This window comes from Rhizophagus irregularis, chromosome 19 (genome assembly GCF_026210795.1).
Source record: "Rhizophagus irregularis chromosome 19, complete sequence".
Classification (NCBI taxonomy): Eukaryota; Fungi; Glomeromycota; class Glomeromycetes; order Glomerales; family Glomeraceae; genus Rhizophagus; species Rhizophagus irregularis.
In genome coordinates this window covers 323,632-348,248 of record NC_089447.1, presented here as the reverse complement: position 1 = coordinate 348,248, position 24,617 = coordinate 323,632, and the positions used below count along the sequence as shown (strand labels likewise).

The 24,617-nt window shown below is 26.1% G+C and overlaps 6 protein-coding genes across 6 annotated transcripts; 5 read left to right on the top strand and 1 right to left on the bottom strand.

The window, feature by feature from the left end:
* Positions 1–516: 516 nt before the first annotated feature.
* On the top strand, positions 517–1,826 carry OCT59_010615 (uncharacterized protein; the record flags this gene model as incomplete). Its single annotated transcript, XM_025332706.2, has 3 exons — positions 517–579; positions 727–1,053; positions 1,137–1,826. 3 exons carry the CDS (start codon positions 517–519, stop codon positions 1,824–1,826), a joined length of 1,080 nt encoding a protein of 359 aa, XP_025168291.1.
* Positions 1,827–5,832: 4,006 nt separating this feature from the next.
* OCT59_010614 (uncharacterized protein) lies at positions 5,833–6,243 on the top strand (the record flags this gene model as incomplete). The annotated part of the gene is made up of 1 exon (XM_066136028.1): positions 5,833–6,243. One exon carries the CDS (start codon positions 5,833–5,835, stop codon positions 6,241–6,243), a length of 411 nt encoding a protein of 136 aa, XP_066000703.1.
* A 2,188-nt stretch (positions 6,244–8,431) lies between these two features.
* OCT59_010613 (uncharacterized protein) lies at positions 8,432–10,234 on the top strand (the record flags this gene model as incomplete). The annotated part of the gene is made up of 1 exon (XM_025328081.1): positions 8,432–10,234. The coding sequence occupies one exon, from the start codon at positions 8,432–8,434 to the stop codon at positions 10,232–10,234; it is 1,803 nt and encodes a 600-aa protein (XP_025168293.1).
* Positions 10,235–12,559: 2,325 nt separating this feature from the next.
* Positions 12,560–14,164, top strand: OCT59_010612 (uncharacterized protein; the record flags this gene model as incomplete). Its single annotated transcript, XM_066136027.1, has 3 exons — positions 12,560–12,842; positions 12,931–13,135; positions 13,213–14,164. 3 exons carry the CDS (start codon positions 12,560–12,562, stop codon positions 14,162–14,164), a joined length of 1,440 nt encoding a protein of 479 aa, XP_066000702.1.
* Positions 14,165–16,792: 2,628 nt separating this feature from the next.
* Positions 16,793–18,628, top strand: OCT59_010611 (uncharacterized protein; the record flags this gene model as incomplete). Its single annotated transcript, XM_025311795.2, has 1 exon — positions 16,793–18,628. The coding sequence occupies one exon, from the start codon at positions 16,793–16,795 to the stop codon at positions 18,626–18,628; it is 1,836 nt and encodes a 611-aa protein (XP_025168295.2).
* Positions 18,629–22,418: 3,790 nt separating this feature from the next.
* Positions 22,419–23,719, bottom strand: OCT59_010610 (uncharacterized protein; the record flags this gene model as incomplete). The annotated part of the gene is made up of 2 exons (XM_066136026.1): positions 22,419–22,547; positions 22,616–23,719. 2 exons carry the CDS (start codon positions 23,717–23,719, stop codon positions 22,419–22,421), a joined length of 1,233 nt encoding a protein of 410 aa, XP_066000701.1.
* Between the last annotated feature and the right edge of the window lie 898 nt (positions 23,720–24,617).

Sequence of the window (24,617 nt, the reverse complement as noted above, 5' to 3'; positions counted from 1 at the left end):
ATGTTAAACAATCTTAATTTGACATTTTGGCTAATTTTCGGTAAGAAAAAAGCCCATTTATCTATTTTTATTGGTTTATCCCGAAGTTAATTATTTTTCCTTTTAGAGAAGCTGTTCAACTTAACTAGAAATACTGTACCGCAACCATGTTACATTTGTTTATCGTACAAATGATGGTAAATTTAAAATAACGGAACGTAAATGATCATCAAAATTTATCATTTCCATTTAAATTTTTTGATTTTTGAGGCTAAAGCAATATTAAATTGGGATCGGCACAATATACTTCCAGATTACGTGACACAACTTTGCTGGATATTTAATTCAAAGTTTAATAAATTTCCTTTCTAGAATGAATGAATAAAATTCTTAGATTGTGACAACTTTTCTGGATATTTAATCAAAAGTTTACTGTGGTTTCCTTTTTAGAAATGAATGAATAAAAAATTTTTAGAATTTAAAAAGATACGCTTCCACCTTCTCCCATAATTATTTTTTTTTATTCAAAGCATAAAAATGGAAATCAATTTTATTCAAACGCAAGCATATGTTTGCTTTTGGTTGGGAGCATCTATTATGGTAAGATATTAATTTTAAAATAAAATTTTAATTAATTAAAGACTAAGCAGAAAAGTTCCAAACAACAACAATCTTGAGTCTAAAGTAGGAGAACTCTCTGGTGTTAAATATTAATTAATGATTTACTACTTTTATCCCTTTTTATAGATATGCATTCACAACATGGTCGTAGCGATAATTTCATATAAAACACGTAGAACACGTAAAACACACGCTTCAAGTATTCTTAAAATTATTTTCAATTTTGGTCAAATTATGCGCAATTCTGGATCTGTTGGCTCTTATATAACTCCAAAATTCCCTACAATCCTTCAATGTACTGTCCCTTTATACATTACGTATATTGGAAACATCGTATCGAGATTATCATTAACAGCTTTCTTATTATGGAGGATAAGGCAAATAGATACGGAAAGTAAAGTCTGGGATAAACGAATATGCATTTTATTATTTGTAATTAGAGCTGCATTTACGGTAAATTTTCTGTTAAAATATGATATTTTTCTTCCTTTTTCTTTTAAAAAAATAATATTGACATCAATAATTTAATTTTATAGATCCCATACCTAATTTTCCAACGAATATCTACCATGTATATATCCGAAAGTGATACATATATTTGTTATTACGATTTTCTTGATATTGCCCCTTACGGTACTGGAGGAATTGTCACGGACTTTATAGTTGATATATATGTGACCTCACGTTTAGTCCTTATTTTACAAAATGCCAATAAAAATGCTTCTCAATTGTCTTTAAATATTAGAAGCAAGAGAACATTATTCACAGCTGTTACGTACTGGAATTTTTTACGATTAATAATATCTCTCATCTTTCATCTTAATGCTGTTTTGGATATATTTAATCTTGTACAAGAAGGTCCATCAATGACTGTAAAATGCTTAATACACATTTTGCTATCTTACGTAATCACAATCGATGCTGAAATTGTTCAAGCCATTAAGGGTAAAGGTCAACAGAATGGATCGTCAACAAATACTGATGATCAAACTCACAGCCAAATTATTGATAATGATAAAATAATAGTTGTGTCAATGAAAAAATTAACATTCTTCGAATGTACAAGCACTATATTAAAAAATGAGGATGAGAATGATGAGAACCATGGGGATGATGAGATTAAAGATGATGACGAGATTAAAGATGATGATGAGAGTAAAGATGATGATCAAAAAATTAATGACACATTGAAAGAATCTTCAAATATGGAAATCATTTTCCATTAATTAATACTGAATAATAGACTTTTTGTAAATATTGTATATTAATAGTGACTTAAAATTTTTTATATTATGTATGTATAAGATCTCAATATATGTATTGTCCTAATTATTTACTATTTTAATCAACAAATAAATTATAATTTTAAAAAAATAATTAAAAATAAAGATTTATAAATTCAAAGTATTGTTGGATAAATTTAGAAGATTTTAAATCAAATGTTTAAACAATAGGTCAGTAATTTTCATAGGAAGTGTGAGTGCATGATTCTTATTGATTATGCTATTATTCTGTGCAAATTCTTATTAAACCACATCCAAATTAGCAGAAACACTATCTATTTTTTTGAAGGTCCTATAATAAATTTTTTTTTGTTATGTCAATATTAATACACTATTTGTATATATTTGTATATCTAAAAGAATGCATTATTTATCTTTTTTATATTAAACTGTGAATAATAGTGTCCGAAGGAATCGAGTCGAGGTGTATTCGAACTTGATCCGAGTGTAAAAGTAACAACTCGGATTCGACTTGACCTGATTATAGTCTGACTCGGATAACCCGGGTTCGACCCGTCAAGTTGTATTTAATATAGTAAAATTGAAATTTTTGGTTAAATTATAATAAAAAAATTCGGGTCGCCAGGTCAAAGTAAAGGTATAACCCGACTCGACGGGTCGGGTCGAGTTCATGCGGGTTACGAGTCATCAAATCATGCGACCCCAACCCGACCCCTAAATAAGAGTCGGGACAATAACCCTGACCCTTTCGGAACACTAACTGTGAATCAGAATAAAGTTATCATTATTTTCGCATTGAAAAGTTGTTTAGAAAATAAAAACTTACACAAAAGAAATTGAAAATGCCGAACGGCTTGGCAAAAAAATATTACATCTTCTCTTGTAAATGGAAATTTAAATGATGAATTCATATGAAGAAAATGATGTCATTATTAAATTATAAAAAATAATTTTACTAGTTTTAATATACAGTATGAGTTCATGCTTAAAGGGGAGTTAGGACTATAAAATGTAAAATATATGAAATGTGATTTATTTTGAACTTGTTCATTTCTAATAAAACGAATTTATAATAAATCTTTTTTAACCATAATTGAGTTAATAAATTTATAAATTTATAAATTGATAATTGGAAAATTTACAATAATTTATTATCTTTAATACACGCCAAAGAATGAGAAAAAATTATCATTAAATAGATTATGAAGGGAAAAAAATTTAAAAAAAAATCAGTTTGAAAAAGATCAAAAAAAAAAAAATTATTATTATTAAAAAAAATAAAATCTGAATATTATAACAAAAATATTTAATTAAAATTACTTTTAATAAACGTTTCGCAACAACGTCTTTTTTTGTTAAATTAATTAAAAATCGCTGCGAAAACGTTTTTTTAATTAAAATTACTTTGAAAAACGTTTCGCAACGTTTTTTTCGTTGGCTATCTGGAGAAATTTAGATACAATTGATTAGTATTTACATAAATATGATGTAATTTACACTTATGTCTTTAATAAAGACGTATGATAAATCATGTACAGTGCCCACCAATAAGTCACTGGTCACCTTAAATTCGTACAACTATTACGCAAATATGATCATATGTAAACTTTTTTTTTTTAATAATGAACCTGCCTTTTATCATAAAAGTAAAGTTGGTCATCAAGTTGAATTACATTTACTCTAAAAATTATAAATTTTATCAGAAAATTTAAGATTTCAATAAAATAATTTGTTTTATAATGGGTTTTTTTTTTTGAATAAAATCGTCTACCATGATTTTTAATACATTATTATAAAGTATTATTAAAATCAATAAAATAATTGATAAGTTACATATATTTTACAAACATATTTTACATCTATCTATTATTAATAAATTATCAAGTTAAGAATAAATTATAATCTTGAATTTTATTATGATAAAAAATTTAAGGATAAATAGCTGTAACCAAATATTCTTGGAAAAAAAATTTGGCCAAATTCAATGCGTTAGTTAACGCTAAAATTAGGTAAATAATTTGGTGATGATCTACAAATGATCAGCAAATGCCGGCTAAATGTTGCATAACTTTCTAATCATTTCATTAATTTTGATGATATTTTAACAATTATGTGCCATAAATTATAGCAAACAATTTTATTAAAAAATTAAAGCATCGATGAACAAATTATTTAATTTTTTATTAATACCTAAAGATCTCAATTGAAATCTTCAATTTTTTAATAAAATTTAGAATATAATGGCCAATTCTTTTTAAAATTACATATAATTTTTAGAGTAAACGTAATTCAATTTGATGATTAACTTTAATTATATGATAAAAGGCAGGTTTATTATTTTAAAAAAAAGTTTACATATGATCATATTTGCGCAATAGTTGTACGAATTTAAAGGTGACCGACGACTTATTGGTGGGCTCTGTAAATACATATTATTAGACTAATAACCAATTTTTATTAATCAAAGAAAGAATTTTACATTTTCAAATATGATTATCTTGTGTAAAAAAATGAAGTCTATCTGGAAAAAAATACAAAATCATTAATTTGACCATTTTTGAAATGATTCTCAAATAACCTTTTATCATTATCATTTTGGTCATTCAAAACATATTATTTCGTAAATGAAAATGATCTAACTGACCTTGTTATTATCATTTGGGAAATTTTAACAATATTGATTGATGTAATGCTCGAACGTATTATTTATAAGATATTTTTATTTGTTAAGACCTCTAGAATTAATATTTATGATTTGGTTTAGAAAGAGACGGCTAGGACATAGTATAACTTGATTATAATTTTAAATTTTTTAAAGACGTTTGAGGTTGAATAAGTTCAGGTGTAAAGGTTGGTGAAGAGAATAACGACTACTACTAGCATGCCTTTATGCTTGTGATTATTTAGAGCCACTATAATAAAAAGAATAAAATTGATTTATCCCCTGCCATTTACATGTAGTATATCGTGAGTATAAATATAGTATATTTTATTGTTGAATCTTATTTTCTTTCACTTGGTTTTTTTCTGTTTTTCATTTTAAGATTTTTAAAAAAATGATTAAATTTTAAAAACTTCGGAACTATTACTATTATTACACTTGAAAAATAATATTGAGATTACGAATAAATTAAAAGAAAGTTTTTCTCATTTGGAAAATACAAATCTTTCTAAAGAATTACTCAAATTTTCAAATCAATCTATTATAGTATAATCAATAGTTGATTTTTACTGCAAAATCTCCTAGGCTCTTAGGAATGGATAAATAAATACATATAAAATTTGTTACCAGTAGGTATAATAAAATTGTGTCGATCAGTGAATATTCTGGCTAATTGGAACAGGAACATGATCGGCCGATCATTTATCCGATTCTAGTAAAATTTTACTAATTCATAATTTTCTCTTAGAGGATAGGCATTTTTTTGAAACAGTGTTGATTACCTAATCTACTTATTTCTTGATCCAAAAAAGTTTTTGTGTAGCTTGCAAAAAAAGTCACGGTAATGAGCGTCATTGTTATCGCAGTAGGGTCAAACGAGCAGCGACGGGTTCCTAATCTGCTATAAGCTGGCCTGGCTCCGTGAGGAAGGCTCCAATGGGACTATCCATTCTAAAAAAAGGGGGCTAAACGAGATACGGTTGAAATTATCCAAGTGCGACATCAGATCACGTGGGAGATTGAAATGCAATCTAAACTATATCGGTAAAATAAAAATAATTCACAAAAACGATCAATGTGTATTACGGAGTTTTCGACAAAAATTGGGGTCGGCTTTATTAATTTGGAACAAACAAATAAACAAAATGCAAAAAAGAATTATTATTGATATTAAAAGATGAAACTAACTATATACCAATATACTCCAATTTTACAAAAAGCTATATAAACCTCTAATTCCTTGTCACCTTTCCGTATCATTTTTTTTTTATTTAAACTATTGAAATAAATTTTCATTGCCTTTCAATAATACAACAGATAAGCAAAATGGTAACTCCACCTGCTACTGTTGTAAACCCAGTCGCAATAATTATGCAACGTCAGTTAATTACTAAGGGGAGGTTTTTTCATAGTACACTAACCGATAAAAATTTTTTCTTAATAACTTACAAAATAATTCAAGAAAATTTTGATTTTTTTAATGATAATGACCCTGATAATAATCTAAATTACGATCATGAATTTATTTATCAATATCATACAATAAATTATTATGTCAGGTGTAAATTGTTACCTCATTCAATAATCGAAGATTTATTGAATAATGAGGAATTTGATATAAATACACGAAACAACGAGGCGACATTATCACCACATCAAAAATTAAGTCTTGAAGAAAGCTTGTTTGTAAAACTTTATTTACGCGTTTCAAAAGGAATGGATGAGATTGTAATTTAAATAATATTATATGCATTATTGATAAATTATTATTTTATTTCTCGTATAAAAAATTATGCTCTTTAGATTTAAAAGCTTTTAAAGATAGAATATTTTTACTTATATTGATATTTCTTGACAATATTATGTACACTATAAGAAAAATAAATTTTTTAAACGTTTATTACGGTTAATGACAATCCACTCTTTTATTAATTAACATTTTTATATTTTTATGATTATTATTAGATTTTAAATTTTATAAACTTTCCTGGAAAAATCAGTCCGAAAAAAACCAAATGTGTTGAAAATCTTAATAAAGCGATAAGAGATTATTACCACTATTGGACAGTATAAGAAACAAATTAATTACTTCAATTATTTGTAATTGTTATTCGAGACGAAAAAAATAAATTTAAAAATGCTTTTTAAAATAAAATACTCGTTTCGGTCGGTCATTAAATGAAATCATCTGGCTGAAACATTCCGTTATAAATAAAACACTTTACACCGGACAAGAAAATATATATATATTTTTTTAAGCCTCTCGTATTGATATATTAACTGCTGAACGATTATATTTTAGTCATGCGCCACCCAGTGATGATTTCCGATGAATTTTAGATTTAATAAAATTTAATTTTATAAATTTAAAGTCAAAAACTAATAATTAAAATGTTTTTGGAGTATTCCAAACTATTCCAGTATTCCGGGAATACTGAAAACACTAGTACCACCAAATTCACCATAGTTTTTGCCCCAAATTTTAACTAAGCCAATTTGAACATAGGACATAACGATCTTTCGAAGAGGCGTCTCATGAATATGCAATTTGGGCATCAATCACGCCAAATCGAAATTCAATTTGATTTGATCTACAATGCAACCTAACAGTTTCAAACAATTTGTTTATCAAACATGCATAATCACTTGTAAGATTCCTTTGTAGCATGTGATCTTTCGTGAACGTCACAGTTTAGATAAAGAAAGTATGTATCAAAAAAAAAACAAAGGAAGGACATAGCATCGCATAAATGACTAATTTTTATTTATATCTTTCCATTAGACTATTAAATTTTATAACAATCTAATAAAGGATATAAGACGGAATCGTTTATTGCAAATTTCATAATAAAAACCTAATTAATTTTTAATTTATTTAATTTATCACAATAATTGAATTAATTTGTTTATTTCTATAAAATAACTGTAGCACTGCAGGTCGCAGTATTACAGGTGATTTTCATTTTGCTTGGCATTTTTCATCATGTGTTTTCAAAAGCCTTTCATTTTATTAAGTATTTTAGAAACGTTTTTTCCCTCATTCATTGGAGTTTAATAATGGTGAACAATTTTTTTTAATTTATTAGAAAGGACAATACTAAAAATTAAATAAATAATAATAATTTTTTCGACAAAAAAAAAAAAAAAAAAATGTAATTTTTATTGTTTCCTTTGATTTTTACTAATAAGTAAAAATTCAAAAATTTTTCTAAAAAATTCTAGATTATTGATTATTAAAAATTTACGTAAGCTTTCGAAATTTTATTTCATTTTTTATTTGTTTATTTATTAAAATGTTTAATATTACTTAATATATTATGATGACATAAATGTAACATGTAATGCAGAAATGTCAATCAAATCCCCGAAAAAAATTCATTCACTTCATTGTTAAAAAATGCCACATAAAAAAAAATGAATTTACAAATATGGTAACTTAACAAAGGGACAATGGTAATGATTATCTGTTTTATTCAAATGACAAATGATATTGTCTTGAGCAATGGCGGTGGAGACCAGTTAATAAATAAATAATAAGTCCTACAGAGTATAACTGGCTAATATTCTATTGAAAGTACGTAATTTTATTTGATTATTATTTTAATAAATAATAATAACCAGATAATAAAAATAAATTTTTTTATATTTTTTATTTTTAGACTTCCAGTATCGATTACTGTCCTTAGTTTTTATTTATGTATCACACAAACTTAAAAATACCATTAATAATGAGATTATTTAGATTGATAATCAATGTGTAACAAAAAATGCTGCAATCGGTTTGCCTCATTTAGAAATTTTAACAAAGAAATGTAAGTCACACAATAATTTGCATAATAATAAAATGTCAAATTTTTTTAAAAAATTTTAAATCTTTCGTTTAAAATTTTTTAAAAAAATTTAAAAAAAAGATTTTTTGCATAAAATGCAATCGTTATATGATGAATTGAGAATTAACATATTTAAATACGTAATTACACCAAGTTCACTTGTAGTTACCAACAGGGAATGGTTCGCTATTTCTCAAGATCCTCACGCTAAAGCAGAATGGTTGATTAATAAATATGGTAAGGCTCATGCCTTATTTCATGCAGTAAGGCTCAGAAACTTTATGACGGACAATGTTGTACAAGCTTTAATAGCAAGAGATGCCATAATATCTAGGTATTTTGTGCAACGCTTATTAATGCATTTTGGAACTATCGATGAAAAACTTACCAAGCAAAAAATCGAATATAATGTACATAATGTAAATAATCGTTCCCCTTGGAAGAAATCTTGGGCGAGTAATTTAACTATACCAGTTTTTACTAATTTAATTACTAAATGTTATGAAATTTTAAATGATAATGAACTTGCTGCAAAAGGCAATGATATGGAATTATTCCATTTTTTATCAGCTGGTCCACTTACTATATATCATGCTCCTCAAAGGCTTTATCAAAATCTTGTTGATATTAAAGATTTAATCTTAAATAGAAAATTTGTACCTTTTCCACCTCGTAAAAAACCTATTTATGAAGATACAATAGAATTTATCCAATTGATACAAGACAGGGCTCAAGAAGATTATCCACCAAAAGATGGTTATGAAAATAGTCGTCAACTAAACGTTATTGCTAGAGCAATATTAATTTATCCTGATTTAGTTATCATGTGGAAAGAAATTGGGTATTACGAAATTTGTAGTGACTTGAATGAACTCGTGATGCAAGGAGCTTTATTAATTTTATTCCCTCCTACTCCGCCAATTAATTGGGTATGTCCTAATGTAGATACTGTTATTAAACGTTTAAAACAACTTATTGATCTCGGATTTCAATTAAATGATATCGTAATGGAAGATGCATTACACATATTTGAACATAGGTTAGATAGATTTGGGGACATTTTAATGGATTCATTTCATAGAATTCATAAAAGATCAATATCATCTATTGCAAGTTCTTGTATTACTCAAGCAATAAAACCTGAGAGAAATCATAGAAAAACAGATTTATTAGAATTTTTAATCAGTAAAATCGATGAACAACCTGAAAAAGCTCTTAATGATGCATTAGAACATTATAATGTTGGATTTAATTATGATAATAATTCAATAAAATCAGTAAAAATGAGATCATCATCCGTTCATTCAAATGTTTATTATTGGATACTTAAAAAATATGGATCAAATTCTGAAATTACACAAAAATGTTTTGAAGATATTCTAGAATCAAGAATTTGGATAGATTTAAAATTACAAGAAACTCCTGGAATAGAGATACCAGATCATCTTACTAAATGCGCATTTAATAGCATTTGTTCTATTTACCTCGAATTTTGTAATGAAAGAATTCCATTTAAAGCAAATCATTTATCATATTTAAAATTGGTTGAAAATGAAGAAATTATTAAACCATGTTTTGAATTAAGCTTGCCAATTTTGTTCGGGCTAGAATTAAATTCTAAACTACCATATGATATAAATTACGAGTGTAACAGACCAGATATTAATAATTATCAAAATAATAATAGTAAGAGAAAGTATAATGATATGGACGAACAACTAGATAGGAACGAATGGATTAAATCATTAGAATTATATAATAATCAAATTACTGTAAATAGTATAGTTATTACATCATCTTTTAAAAATAATTTTAAAATATTTTGGGAAAGAATTAAATCATCACGAATTTTGGAAATTAATAATGATGAAATTAGTTCAAAAAGGTCTAAACAATAAATTAGTTAACAAACATGTATGAGTTCTTTTTTAGATCTCAGCACTTACCAAGATATTTATGTAAAATAGAATAAAAAATTTCCAACTTTAATCATGTAAAGTGTGTAATAATTTAAATGTAAAATTCAATGAATATACATATAAAGAGTATAAAAGTCTTCATAAGCTCGTATTGCTGCGTCTAACATTTTTTTTTTTTGATCGGATATTATCATACTAAACAAATGATACATTTTGTTTATCCGCACGTTTGTATGGATATACCATACTCAATTAGGTATTTGTCTCTGATTGGACATTGAATGTATTTTCGATCATCACATATTGATAGGTAGTACGCCAATTAGTAAGCTTCAGAAAAAGTGCCTTTTAAGAAAGCGATCGCTGCATAAACACGCGCACCATCAAATATTTGTTACTACTTTCTAATGTGTCAATTTTTTGCCGTATAAATGTGGATATTAAAAGACGTTGTACTATCTCCATAAAAAATTTATTCCGTGTTTTCTTTTATTCCATGTTATTTCCGTAAATGTACTATCATACTCACGGAATTTATTACTTCAAAACATGGAAATTTCACGGAATTTTTACAGATGGACTTTGGTGATATATATACTAATCCAATCAAACCGGTTATTTTTTTCTTTCGATTGTAAATGGTATTTTTTTTTTTCAGATAATAATTGATTTTTATCGACTAATCATAATCAATAAGTGGGCTCCTGAATTTTATTACGTAATTCGCAAACACAATTACAAATTTGGTTGATAATAAAATTTAAAATTATAATATTGTATCACAAAATCTTTTAATTTATATTGGATTATTGGTCAAAGCGTTTAAGCATTCCCAATGATTGTTTGTCGCACATGCAAATGATATGCTTTCATTGTTCAATTGCTTTTTATGTACTAATACAACAATATTTGATGTCATAATGACTTTCCATATGACCCTATTTACATTCAAACATATAACAAAAAAGTATTAGTGTGTTTTTCCGATTTTTTAATTTTTACTGTCTTCATTGATCTTGTAAATGTCTATTAAAAGAATAATAAGTAAAGCTAATTGTGCGCTATTTTTATTTAATTTTAGCTTGCATTTACCTATTAAATAACCATTTAGATATATTTATAAGAGCAAATTAAGTAAATATATAAATCTCCAGTAAAAATAGTCATATGAAAGCTTGAAAGCTGAGATGTATTATCTTTGTGAAACGCCAGCTATAAAGATTAAATCAATCTGATTTTAAAAATACAAGAATTTAACTAAATTGGTCAGTGTATTTCATAGTTAAGGTACAAGTATATACACCACACCTATAAAAAAAATTCTGGAAAAAACTCCGATAAATGATCATTTTTTTAGTTTTTATTCCGCAGAAACTCAGGCACGTGACCATTTTTTTGAAAAATTTTTTATAGGGACAGATTTCTCCGAAAAATATGAATAAAAGAATAAATTTTAAAAATAATATTTAAACGAACTCGTAGTTGCAAACACAGAAATTGTTAATAATTTATTATGCATTGAATGATTTTTAAAAATTTTTGTTATTCATAAATAATTTGAAATGAATTTAAATTTTGACTATATAAGATACTGTATATTATAGTATTTATGGTAATTATCAAATGACATAATTGAATTGCTTTAATATAATTTTTTAAATTTGGCAGTATTTAGTATAAATATTCTCATTCCCTTTGTACCTGTAATCACCGTATAGTACTAATTTTGATCAATAACATTTTGGTAATAAGACCGGAGTTATCTAGCTAATTTAACATAATTTGATACCAATATTATAAAAATCTTTCTTTCCCTTCTTTTTATCGTCTTTTTCGTGCCTATTCAGTATCAAATTTAAATATTCTTAAATTCTTAAAAAGAAATGTGTCTCTTATCAAGATTAAAAATATTATTAAAACTGGTACTCTAAATATTGATACTTTATAATATTAATTGCAAATTAATAATCGATATATTTCGTCATAATTTTTTTAATCTAGGTAGTATTGGTTATTATAAAAGAATAAGAACAAGCAAATCAAAAAATGAATTATCTTTAATTATTATGAGCGATTCGTTCACATATTTCGTTGTAACGTTACCAAAAATCACAAGATCAAATTCCAATAATCAATGAAAGAGTAATTAAATTTATAAGCAATGATGCGTAGTGCAATGATTTTTAGTGCAATGATTAACATGAATGCAATAATGATGATAATTTACCTATAACTTAAATATTATATAAACAAAGCTTCTCGGAGGCCATGAAAAAAGAAATACTTCATAAAAAAGAACACAAAATGCAGTCCCTATATTATGAACTGAGAATTATCATATTTAAATATGTAGACACACCTATTTCACTTATTCTAACAGATCGCAAATGGTATGCCATAACGCAAGATCCTTATGCTCGTGCAGAATGGTTAATTTATAAGTATGGTAAAACCCACGCCATATTTCACGCGGTGAGACTTGGGAGCGACTTCATAACAGTCGGCCTTGTTCGAAATTTACTTGTAAGAAATGCAATAATTTCTAGATATTTCATACAACGTTTATTAATGAGTATCGGATCTGAAGGTAAGAAGCTTATAGAAATTAGAAATAAACATAACGCAAATCAAGTTGATTTTGACAACAGTACTTGGTCTCTTCAAAAAAAAATTAGGTTCTTGGACTAGTAATTTACCTTCACCAATTTTTACTCAATTAATTATTGAAGGATATAATCGTGATCTTGTGGTTAAGGGAAATGATATGGAATTATTTCATTACTTATCTGACCCTGCCGACACTCTTACCAGCATTAATGATGATCCTCAAAAACTTTTCCAAAATCTTAGTGATATTAAAGATTTGATTTTAAACAAAAAGTTTGTACCTTTTCCACCCGTCCTAAATTTATTTACGAAGATACCATAGAATATCATATTCAATTAATACAAGACAGATCTCAAGACGATTACCCACCAAAAGATGGTTACGAAAATAGTCGTCAACTAAATGTTATTGCTAGAGCAATATTAATTTATCCTGATTTAGTTTATATGTGGAAAGAAATTGGGTATTACGAAATTTGCAGTGATGTTAACGATCTCGTGATGCAAGGCGCTTTTTTAACTTTATTTCCTCCTACTCCACCCACTAATTGGATAATTCCTGACATTGATTTCGTTGTAACCCGTTTAAGACAACTACTTGCTGTTGGATTTCAATTAACAAGAGTTGTTATGGAAGAAACGTTTCATTTATTTAAACTTAGATTAAATGAAATTGGAGATCTTTTGATAAGTTCGTTTCAAGTAATTCGTAATGAATCAAAATTCGCTATTGTTCGTTCTTGTCTAATTAAAACCTTAAAACCCGAAAGAGATCATGAAAATTTTAATTTATTGGAATTCTTAATTAATGAAATTGATCAACCAGCAGAAACAGCTCTAAAATACGTACTTAATCATTATAACGTTGCGTTTAAATATGATGCTAATTCGATTAAACTATCAAAAATGAGATCATTATCAGTTAATTCAAGCTTTTATGATTGGGTACTTAAAGAATATGGTCCAAACTCTAGAATTACGCAACAATGTTTTGATGATATTTTAGAATCAAGAATTTGGATAGATTTAAAATTACAAGAAAATCCTGAAAGAGATATTCCAGAACATCTTACTTTACAAGCTTTTAATTCCATTTGCTCCATTTATCAAAAATATTGTAACGATAAAGTCCCGTTTAAAGCAAATTATTTTCCATATTTAAAATTGGTCAAAAATGAAGAAATCATCGGGCGGTTCTCGAAAATTTTATCAGGTTTAGAATTAAATATAAAATTACCGTATGATATAAATTACGAATATAACAGATCAGAAGTTAATAATAATCAAATAATGACTAACTAAATTAATTTAAAGAAAAAAAATTATATAGTGATTAAAATTCTTATTTAGATCATTTGAACTACCAACTTTATCATTATTAAACTTTAAAATCCGTAACTTCTTCATGATATTTTAACTTTATTATATGTTTTAGCAACTTCAAAGGAAAAAAAGTGAATAATAAACTATGAACTCGATATTATTTATAAAACATTATTTTTATTAGATTTAAGCACTTACAACAACTTTACCACTAGGCGTCGGTTCGCTTGGCGCAGATCATTTATTGATATAAATTGTAAAAATTTAAAAATTTAAAAGAAGAAAAGCATAGTTGTTTGAAGTCTTAAAATACAAAATTCAAAGAAATTATATATAAAAATAGAGAAATTAGATAAAAAAAAAAAAGCCTTTGTAAACTCATATTTGTTGCGTCTAACACATTTTTTTTCACCAGATTTTATCGTATTAAAATGTTGAATCAATTACCTACTAATTAGACATTTGCCCTCTGATTGGATATCGGATTTATTTTGATTACCAAAGAAATGGTGTCAAATAATATATCATTTAGGATGGTATCGAGGATATTTCGCCGAAAGTCATTTTGCCAAATAAGCTCTGGCCTGAGTTATTCATAATAATGCTACATAATGTTGGCCCTATTTTTCGGTGAAGCGTCCTTTAAGCGAAATGGCTTTCAGCGGAATGTCCCGATACCTTCTGGATAGACAGTATCTAAATTTGAAAGCTTCAGAAGTGATGGTAATTTTTATTTTTTTTGAAGAAAGTATTCCTGCTTAAACACCCCAAATTTTATTACCATATTCGGTCGTGTTAATTTTTTACCGTCAATACAATGGGAATACTGTTAGTATGCTAAAATGTTATATGAAAATGACATTGATTAATTCATTTTTATTAGTGGTTTTAGTTACAGAAGAACAACTTTTTTAAAAAGGGATAGTTAAAATTATTAAAACAATTAACAAGTATCGCTGACAAACGAATCAGTGATTTTTTCAACAACGGAACCATCGCTACAACCACCCCCTGTAAAGTTTACTAGTAATTTATTTGTTTTCTTTCGATAACAAATAGTACTTTTTTTTTGATGATAAATTTTTTTTATGAGTAATTTTACAATAAATGAACTCCTAATTTTTGTCATAATTTCCATAATTTGTAAAGTGATTATAAGTTTATTGATAAAATTTTCAAAATTATAACGATGGGTATCACAAAGTCTTTGTAACATTGAAATGTTAAATCTGATCATTCAAGCATTTAGTCATTTTCAATGAAATATTTGTTACACATCCAGCTAATGAATGCAAAATGTATATCCCATTGTTAAATTACTTTTTATGAACTTCTATAACAAATGTTGATGTCATATATTACATTCAAACATAGAATAAAAAGGATTAGTCCAATTTTTTACTGTCTTATTGAATAAGTTCTACATATTAAAGAAATTATAGAAAAATGGGTACTATTTATTTATTTTTAACTTTTATTTACACATTAGATTATTTAATTGTACTTATAAGAACAAATTAAGTAAATAAATTTACAGTAATAAACTCGTTTAATATAAAAGCCAATGTCTTTGTGAAACATTAAAAAAAGATTGAACCCTGAGTCCCTGATTACACAACAAATTTGTATTTACCTAAATTATTGGTCAATAAATGTAAGATTAAAGTAAATGCATATTTTTTTTTGAAAAAAATGAAAAATGAAATAATTTTTAAGGCGAAAATTTAAATGAACTCGCAGTACAATTATTTAATATGTTATATATTTGACTATAAAGCATTTATTATATTATATAAAATAAATATATTACTTTTATAAAATGAAAACAGTTTCTAAAATTTAAGTTTTTTACTATGAATATGCTTATTCTCTTTCTCTTTGTTCTAAACAAAAAAGTAAATAAAATGTTTAAATTTATTCAAAGTCCGAATAAAACTTAATTTTGATTTGTCAAACAGTTTTTAAGTTTTATTATAATTGAACATGATAAGTTTGATATTATAAAAACTGGTTCTTTCGTCTTAATCGTGCTTATTTAAAAATATTCTTAGATTTTTAAAAAGAAATGTGTTTCTCCACTGAGAATTAAAAGTTAAAAAATATTATTAGAAATTATTGCCAAATGTTGATGAGAAATTATATAGTATACGTTGAGCACAGCGTAATAATTATTAATTAATACTTTATAATAATTAATTAAAAATTTCAATATAATTTGTTTAAAAATTGGTCATTAAAAAAATAATAAGATAAAATCGACAATATAAAACAAATCAATTATTATCTTTAATATGCAAAGATCTAATCAAAATAAACGATTCAGTCTATTTCACTGTAACGTTACCCAAAATCATAATGCCATAGTCAATGAAAATGGAATGAAAGAGCTGAATTATGTACAAAAAAAGGTATGAATAAACATTATTATGTTTATTAAAAGATTTGCAAATGATCATTTAGTTCATTTAATTTAAATTATCGAACCGGGATTTTAATAAACAATGGCTATGATTATCAATTTACAAAATATTTATAAGAACTTGATCATTAAAAAAAAAATACTTTCACAAAAAAAAAAAAAAAATACTCCACAAAAAAGATCAAAAAATGCAGTCTCTACTTCATGAAATAAGAAGTGAAATATTCAAATTTATAGAAACACCTATTTCACTTATACTTACAGATCGCAAATGGTATGCTGTCTCGCAAGATCCTCATGTTCGCGGGGAATGGCTAATATATAAATATGGTCGTTCCCACGCTTTATTTCATGGCGTTAGGCTTGGAAACGATTTTTTAACGCTTGACGTTGTTCAGGTTTTGCTCACACGAAAAGCCTTAATTTCTAGATATTTTATACAACGTCTAATAATGCAATTTGGGCCTTATGATGAAAAACTTATAGAACAAAAGATCCAACATAATGCAAATCAAATTGATTTTGATAGAATTCGTGACTTTAAAAAGAAACTTCGTTCTCCTTGGGCTAGTAATTTACCTTTACCAATTTTTACTAAACTAATCACTGAAGGATATAATACTTTAAGTGATCATGGTCTTGAGACGAAAGGAAATGATATGGAATTATTTCATTTCTTATCAGCCGGTCCTCTTGTCATTAATGATGCTCCTCAAAAACTTCATCAAAATCTTAGTGAAATTGAAGATTTGATTTTAAATAAAAAGTTTGTGCCTTTTCCCCCTCGTCCTAAACCTATTTTCGAAGATACCATAGAATATATTCAATTAATGCAAGCGAGAGCTCATGAAGATTATCCTCCGAAGGATGGCTATGAAAATAGTCGTCAACTTAATGTCGTGGCTAGAGCGATATTGATACATCCTGATTTAATAAATTTATGGAAAGAAATTGGATACCATAGAATTTGCAGTGATGTCAACGATCTCGTGATGCAAGGCGCCTTTTTAATTTTATTTCCTCCTACTCCACCCACTAATTGGATAATTCCTGACATTGATTCCGTTGTAACCCGTTTAAGACAACTACTTGCTGTTGGATTTCAATTAACCGAAACTGTTATGGAAGCAGCATTTCAATTATTTGAACATAGATTAGATGAGATTGGGGATCTTTTGATGGATTCGTTTCAAAATATTCGTAAAGAACCAAAATCAGTAATTGCTTGCTCCTGTCTTATTCAAACAGCAAAACCTGAGAGAAAACATAAAAAATTTGATTTATTGGAATTTTTAATTAAATATATTGATGATCAACCTGAAAAAGCTTGGGAAAAAGCATTAAAACATTATAATGTTGGTTTTAAATATGATATTGATTCAATAAAATCTGTAGAAATGAGATCATTATCAGTTCATTCAAATATTTATTATTGGATACTTAAGAAATATGGTCCAAATTATAAAATTACACATCAATGTTTTGATGATATTTTAGAATCAAGAATTTGGATAGATTTAAAATTACAAGAAAATCCTGAATTAGATGTTCCAGAACATCTTACTAAACAAGCTTTTAATTCCATTTGCTCCATTTATCTAGAATTTTGCAAAGAAAAGTTTCCATTTAAAAGAAATTATTTACCATATTTAATGATGGCGAAAGATGAAGAAATTATCAAACCATTTTTTAAAATAAGCTTGCCAATTTTGTTTGGTCTAAAATTACAACGCAATTTACCATATGATATAAATCATGAGTATGACAGACCCAAAGTTAATTATTATTATAAAAATAATAATAAAAGAAAGTTTAACGAGATGGATTGTTATTCAGATCAGAATGAATTGGCTAAATTGTTTGATGAATTAAAAGATAATTATAATGGTACTAAAGCATATAAAATTTATCATGAAGAATTTATGTGTAGGTACTCTGAGAAGGAATTGAATGATTCTGATTTTGAACAACCTGGATCGTCATCTGAATCCCTTGCATCAAAAAAACCTAGGCATGAAATTTAATTATATTAATATATTATTAACCTATTTACAATTCATAAAAATAATAATAAATTAATTACAGTAGTCTAGTCTAATTATTTTCTATCATCCTCTCAATATTAATATTGAGAAGGAACCATTAACTAATTCTTTTAATTAAAATTAGTATGTAAATTTTGTAATAAATAAATAGTACTTATTATATATGAGATACATATAAACTGATTAGTCATTTAATTTAAATATCACCGAGTATATACTTTCCCTCTTAATAAGACTTCAGAATAATAATACTTCATAATTTTTTTTTTATTGTTGCTAATTAACAAATAAATGAAACTACAGTAAGAATTATATGTCCTCTTTATTAAATCATAACTCGTTGTATGATGTAGATAAAAAATTTATGATCGTAATTAAGTTTATGCTTTTTACTTCAAATCACCGGGGTGATCATCACCGTTGGCCAGAATTATCAATTTTTAATGGCACTATATTTTTTTAATGCTGGTAATCATCATAATTTCAGTCACAGGTGATCATCACCCCGATGATAGTTAGAAAAATTCCAAGTTTATAATCAAAATCATTAAATTAAAAAAAAATCGGAATTTTCTGAATAATTTTAAAAAATTTTGTCATTCGATGTACTATGAAAAACCTTCCTTTAATAATTAATCAGATTGCATAATTATTGCGACTGGATTAATATTAACTGGTAAAGTAAGCATCTTGCTCTTTTAGTAACAAGTGAAGGTTTTTTTTTTGTTATTTAAATAATTTAAATGAACGAAATGATTATGACAAAATCGGAGTTTATATAAATGAACGCTCTCATCTAAGTGCTATAGCACTTAATATGCTTTGCTGAAAAGCTATTTTGGTGACAAAGTAGTAACAAAATGGTAACGTGATAGTGTAACTTTTAACTATAATTTCGTTGCCTACAATTTAATAATTTTTGGAATTCCTTTCCCTTCGGGGTCAATCATACTCCTTTGATGTCCTTGCCAACTTCACATAAAATAAATAAAATAATAATTTTTGGAACTGGATTGTCTTGCAAATATCTTTATTCTGTATACTGCACAGGCTTTTACCCGCTTATTGTGTTGCTTTTCAGAACGACTCAAATACGAATAAATTACGCCACTGTCGCCACAAGCAGTTACTGCGCATTAAGTCAATCTCAAAAATATCAGAAATCATGTGACTGATCGACAAATGTCCGTTCCTCGACTTCCTCGTTATTTTTTTTACCTCTGTACTATCTTGAAATTTTTATAGAGATTTAAAATATATTGAGTAAAATATTTTGAATTTTTTCAAAAACTCTCATTTTTAACACCAATCTTCAGTCGTAATTAAACCTCAAATTTATAGTCCTTATACATTAAAGATTGTTAAAGTAAGTAGAAAAATACATAAAAAAAAAAAATCATACAAAACATGTTTACTATTCAAATAAAAAAAAATATGTTTATTTCAATTATATCGCAGCACTGACCTTTATTCAAACCTATTAAAAAGATGAAATAACGAAAAAAAAATATGATGAAAAAAGATTAGTAAAAAGTAATTAGCATATGAAAAAAAAAAATATTAAAAATAAAAATCGGAAAAAAAGGCGTTTACATAGCACCGCAGTATCGATCCAATCACTGATCCCAAATCTAAAGGGTGAAAGAACAAAAAAAAATTAGCAAAAAATAATTATTAAAAATAAGAATCGAAAAAAAGCTGATCATAATACCACAGTATCAATCCCATCACTGATCTAGATAGTAGATTCAAGTCCAAAAAGCAAAAGCAGTACCTGTCACGAATTATTTGATTCTTGTGAACTTAAAAGATATTAAATGATCATAGAAAAAACTCGATTTTCCCGCTTTTTATTAAATATTATCGTACAGTTATATATGACCATAACATGTTTTAATTTTAGATATTTTTTATAGTATATTGACTAAAGTTTATTCATAGTATCAAAAAACTATATTGATTTATGTTGAGTTTATTTATAGTATCAAATAAACTATAAATAAAGAAAACACCTTTTTTTTGACGTGGCATTTTCAAGAACAGAGAAATAAATGAAAGTTTAAATAGATTTTACTGATAAGCTATAATATATTATAAAAAGTTAACGCCCAATCATACACGATTATCACTTACGTAAAATCTTTAAAAAAAGTAGTAAATGACGTATATTACTTTATTACTAACAAACTTAGTATATCAATTATGGAAATTCCTTGCCAAATTATTTTTAAAAAAAGAATATAAAGATATGAAAATTTTTGTACGGTGACTCTATCTGAGAAATTGCCAAAGTATACAGCAGAAGCGTAAGACATTAGTAATTTAGTATTTTACGACATATGTTTAATATTTACTTAAATTTAATCAAAATGTACATCCAAAACTATTGGAAAAATTTGCAAAATGCGCGACCATTTTTTAATAATAACCAGAAATTAACATAAATAAAAAATTTTTATAATAAATAATATAAATAAAAAATTCGTTGACGCAATATATAATATAATATAAATAATTAAATATAAATAAAAATTTTTATAATAGACAATTAAATAAAAAATATGTTGACTACAAAATCCTACATTTTTTTTCATGAATAAGTTGCTGAGAGGAGTTCATAAATAACTGAAAATAAATTTTTAATGCGTTTTCCTATTTTTAAAAATGGAAAAATAAATAAATAATATAAGCAACAAATTTTAATAATATTTTAAATCAAATAAAATATTTACCATTATATTCACAAGAATTAATATTTAATTCTTCAATATTTCTCTTAATTGAGTCCACTATTAATATAAAATTGTATTTGTTGAAGACTTTCGGTGTTTGATTAGATTATAAATGACAAATATTTTTAATTTATAATACCTTTCAATATCTATATCTAATTTTAATTCTTCCGAAGTGTAATCTATAAAAAAAAAAAGAAAATTAATTTATCTATCCAAAGAATACTTTTATTAAATAGCATTATATATACATACCATTTGATGTAAAACTTATTGATGAACATTTAGAAAATATAGATGAACATTTGGAAATGTATGAGTTTAATGATCTGCTTGTATAAATAGCTTTTGGATGAGGCTTTTCACTGAACTCAGGACCAAGCTTCTTTGAATCTATTAACTCTTCCCTTATTAATTCAGCTTGATCAAATTGTTTATTGAATGATTGATCAATTAATATAACACATTTGCTACTAATATCATAAATATCATTTATAGAAGGTCTTTTTTTGGGATCAGGATCCCAACATCTTTTCATTAAATTAGCATAGAATTCTGGTGTGTCTTTTGTAATTTCAGGTCGTACACCATCAATAATTTTATAAATAAGACTATGATCATGTTCAAAATTAGCAAAAGGCTTACAACCTGTTGTCAGTTCCCACATAATCATACCCAGGCTATAAATATCAGATTCTTTAGAAAATGCAGACCCTTTAAATATTTCTGGTGCAATATAAGGTATCACTCCATATATTTCATTATCCGGTGAGATATCATTCGTAGGTCGTGATAATCCTAGATCTCCGACTTTACAATCTGTAAGCGAACTTACCAATACATTTCCACTGTGGATATCTCGATGTATGAAATTTGCATTATGAATTTCACGAAGTCTAAAAAGTAAAAGTAATTAATAAATTTGTATCATAAATTAATCATTTACCAATATATTTAAAATATAAATACCCATCTGCAATACAATATAGGATTTGTAATTTATTTTTCCATTTAATTTTTGTAAAGTTCTTTTGTAATTACTTATGTAAATCTCCTTCTGGAGCATATTGCATAACTAATATATATATATCTAATTGAGGATCTTTTGTAAAACCATAAGTTTTAATCAACGCAGCATAATTATAACAATGATAATTCGACTTTAACTATAAATTTAAAGATTAAATTTAAATTTCATATAACAAATACGAATTTTTTAACCTAAAATATTTACCTCATTTACAAAATATTTGTCAGTGTCCTGAGAATTTTTAAATCTTTTTAAAATAGCAATTATATCACTAGTATATTTTGGACCATCTAACCAAGTTGCTTGATACACAATACTAAATCCTCCTTCTGCTAATTCTTTTACATTTGTAAATTGAGAATATGGTATATAATTCATAAATTTATATGTTTCAATATCATAACTTAAAATATAATGCATTTCTAACGAGTCGTACAGTTTATCAATATTTTTTATTTTATTAGCAAATTTAGTTATTGCTGATTGACATGATCTTGTACTAAGAAGAAAATCATCTAAAACGCTATTCCCACTTATAATAATCTTTCTAATATCAATAGTAATAGTTGATATTCTCTTGCACTTTTTACATTGCGATTGATTTGTATATCCAAAAATAATATTTGTTGTTAAACAGTATCTACACCCAATAAAAAATACAATACAATACATACAATACTTTTGACAGTTTGATGTAAATACTAATTCTTCATCACAATAATAACACTGAGACACATCATCCCACCATGGTAAATAAATAATTGAAATAAACTTTTTAGTAAAGGTTGATTCGATACATCCAGAAGATATTAGATAACAACCCGAACACAATATTATCTTCTTTGTGTCTGTTTCTTTATATAATAATTTTCCACATAGTTTACAATATTTTACGCTTTCAATTAAATTTTTGTATAAAATGTATGAATCACTATTCACATCCCGGTCAAAGTGATAATCAGATATTTGTTTAAAGCATAATATTGTCAAACAATTTCTACAGCATTCTTGGATATTTTGTGGTACTTTTGTGCTACTTATTTCATGTTTATTACATTCCAGTTCCTTTGTGAATAAATGTACGTCCAAGCATATATTATTAGTATCGGTTATATCGGTTAAATAATACGATAAACATTTTTTGCAATATCTTTGATCGTAAATAGTCATTTCTGTATATTCTTCTCCACAATGAAAACAATTTTTATCATTACAATTAAATGAAACAAAAAAAATCGGTACGGGACTAGATTTTAATTTTGGTGTTGGATCAAAAGAATTTTCATCATTTAATTTTATAAGTTCCATCTTATAATATTACAGTATAAGCAAGTATAGATGACTCGACATATTTATAGTTTTCAAATTCTTATAATGAATCCTTAAAAAAATATGGAATATTCTATCGGTGAATTCGCTATGGAACTACGGAAAATTCGGTTTTATTTGGAAGTACTTCATCGAAGGGCAGATGCATATTTGTAATGAAGTTGATCTGCAAGACTAACTTTATTTGTTTTCACATATCAGCGGATTTCGGATTTGATTTTCCATAATCAAAACTGTCTTGTAAATATCAAAAAATCACCTGATAGACTATCACATGTTGAGTGAAATCCATATCAGATATTTGCGAAACTTGAAAAAGACGCAAAAAACCCATTTTCTAACAAAAACCCATTTCTCACCTGCTAATTATAAATAGTTTTCAGTATTATTAGAGCGATTATTTATATTATACAGTATGTAGGATATTTTTACTACATGCCCAATGTTTAAAGATTTTTTTTTTTTTTGACTAAAGCAAAATCATACTCTAAATAAGGTGACGATCTGTGATGCATAATATTAATATGCTTTGCCACATAAATTATAGGCCATTCGAGATAAATAAGATAATTTCAAAAAAATTTACCATATTACTTAATTTAAATGGTATAAGCTGCCTGAGGATGAGTTAGTTGTATATGAGAGAGTACCAATAGATAATAAACGTGAAGATATTGCAAAATATATTAATTATATATTCAAATTTAATTATCGATTAGGTATTAATGGTCTAATAATGAGAATATAACATAATCATATAATAAGAACTTTTCAAAAAAATATTTCACATGTTTTGTTTCTAAAAATAATTTATGTCGAACGAATATTTACAATTTTACATAAAAACACGTTTAGGTTTTGTAAAAGTGATTGATTT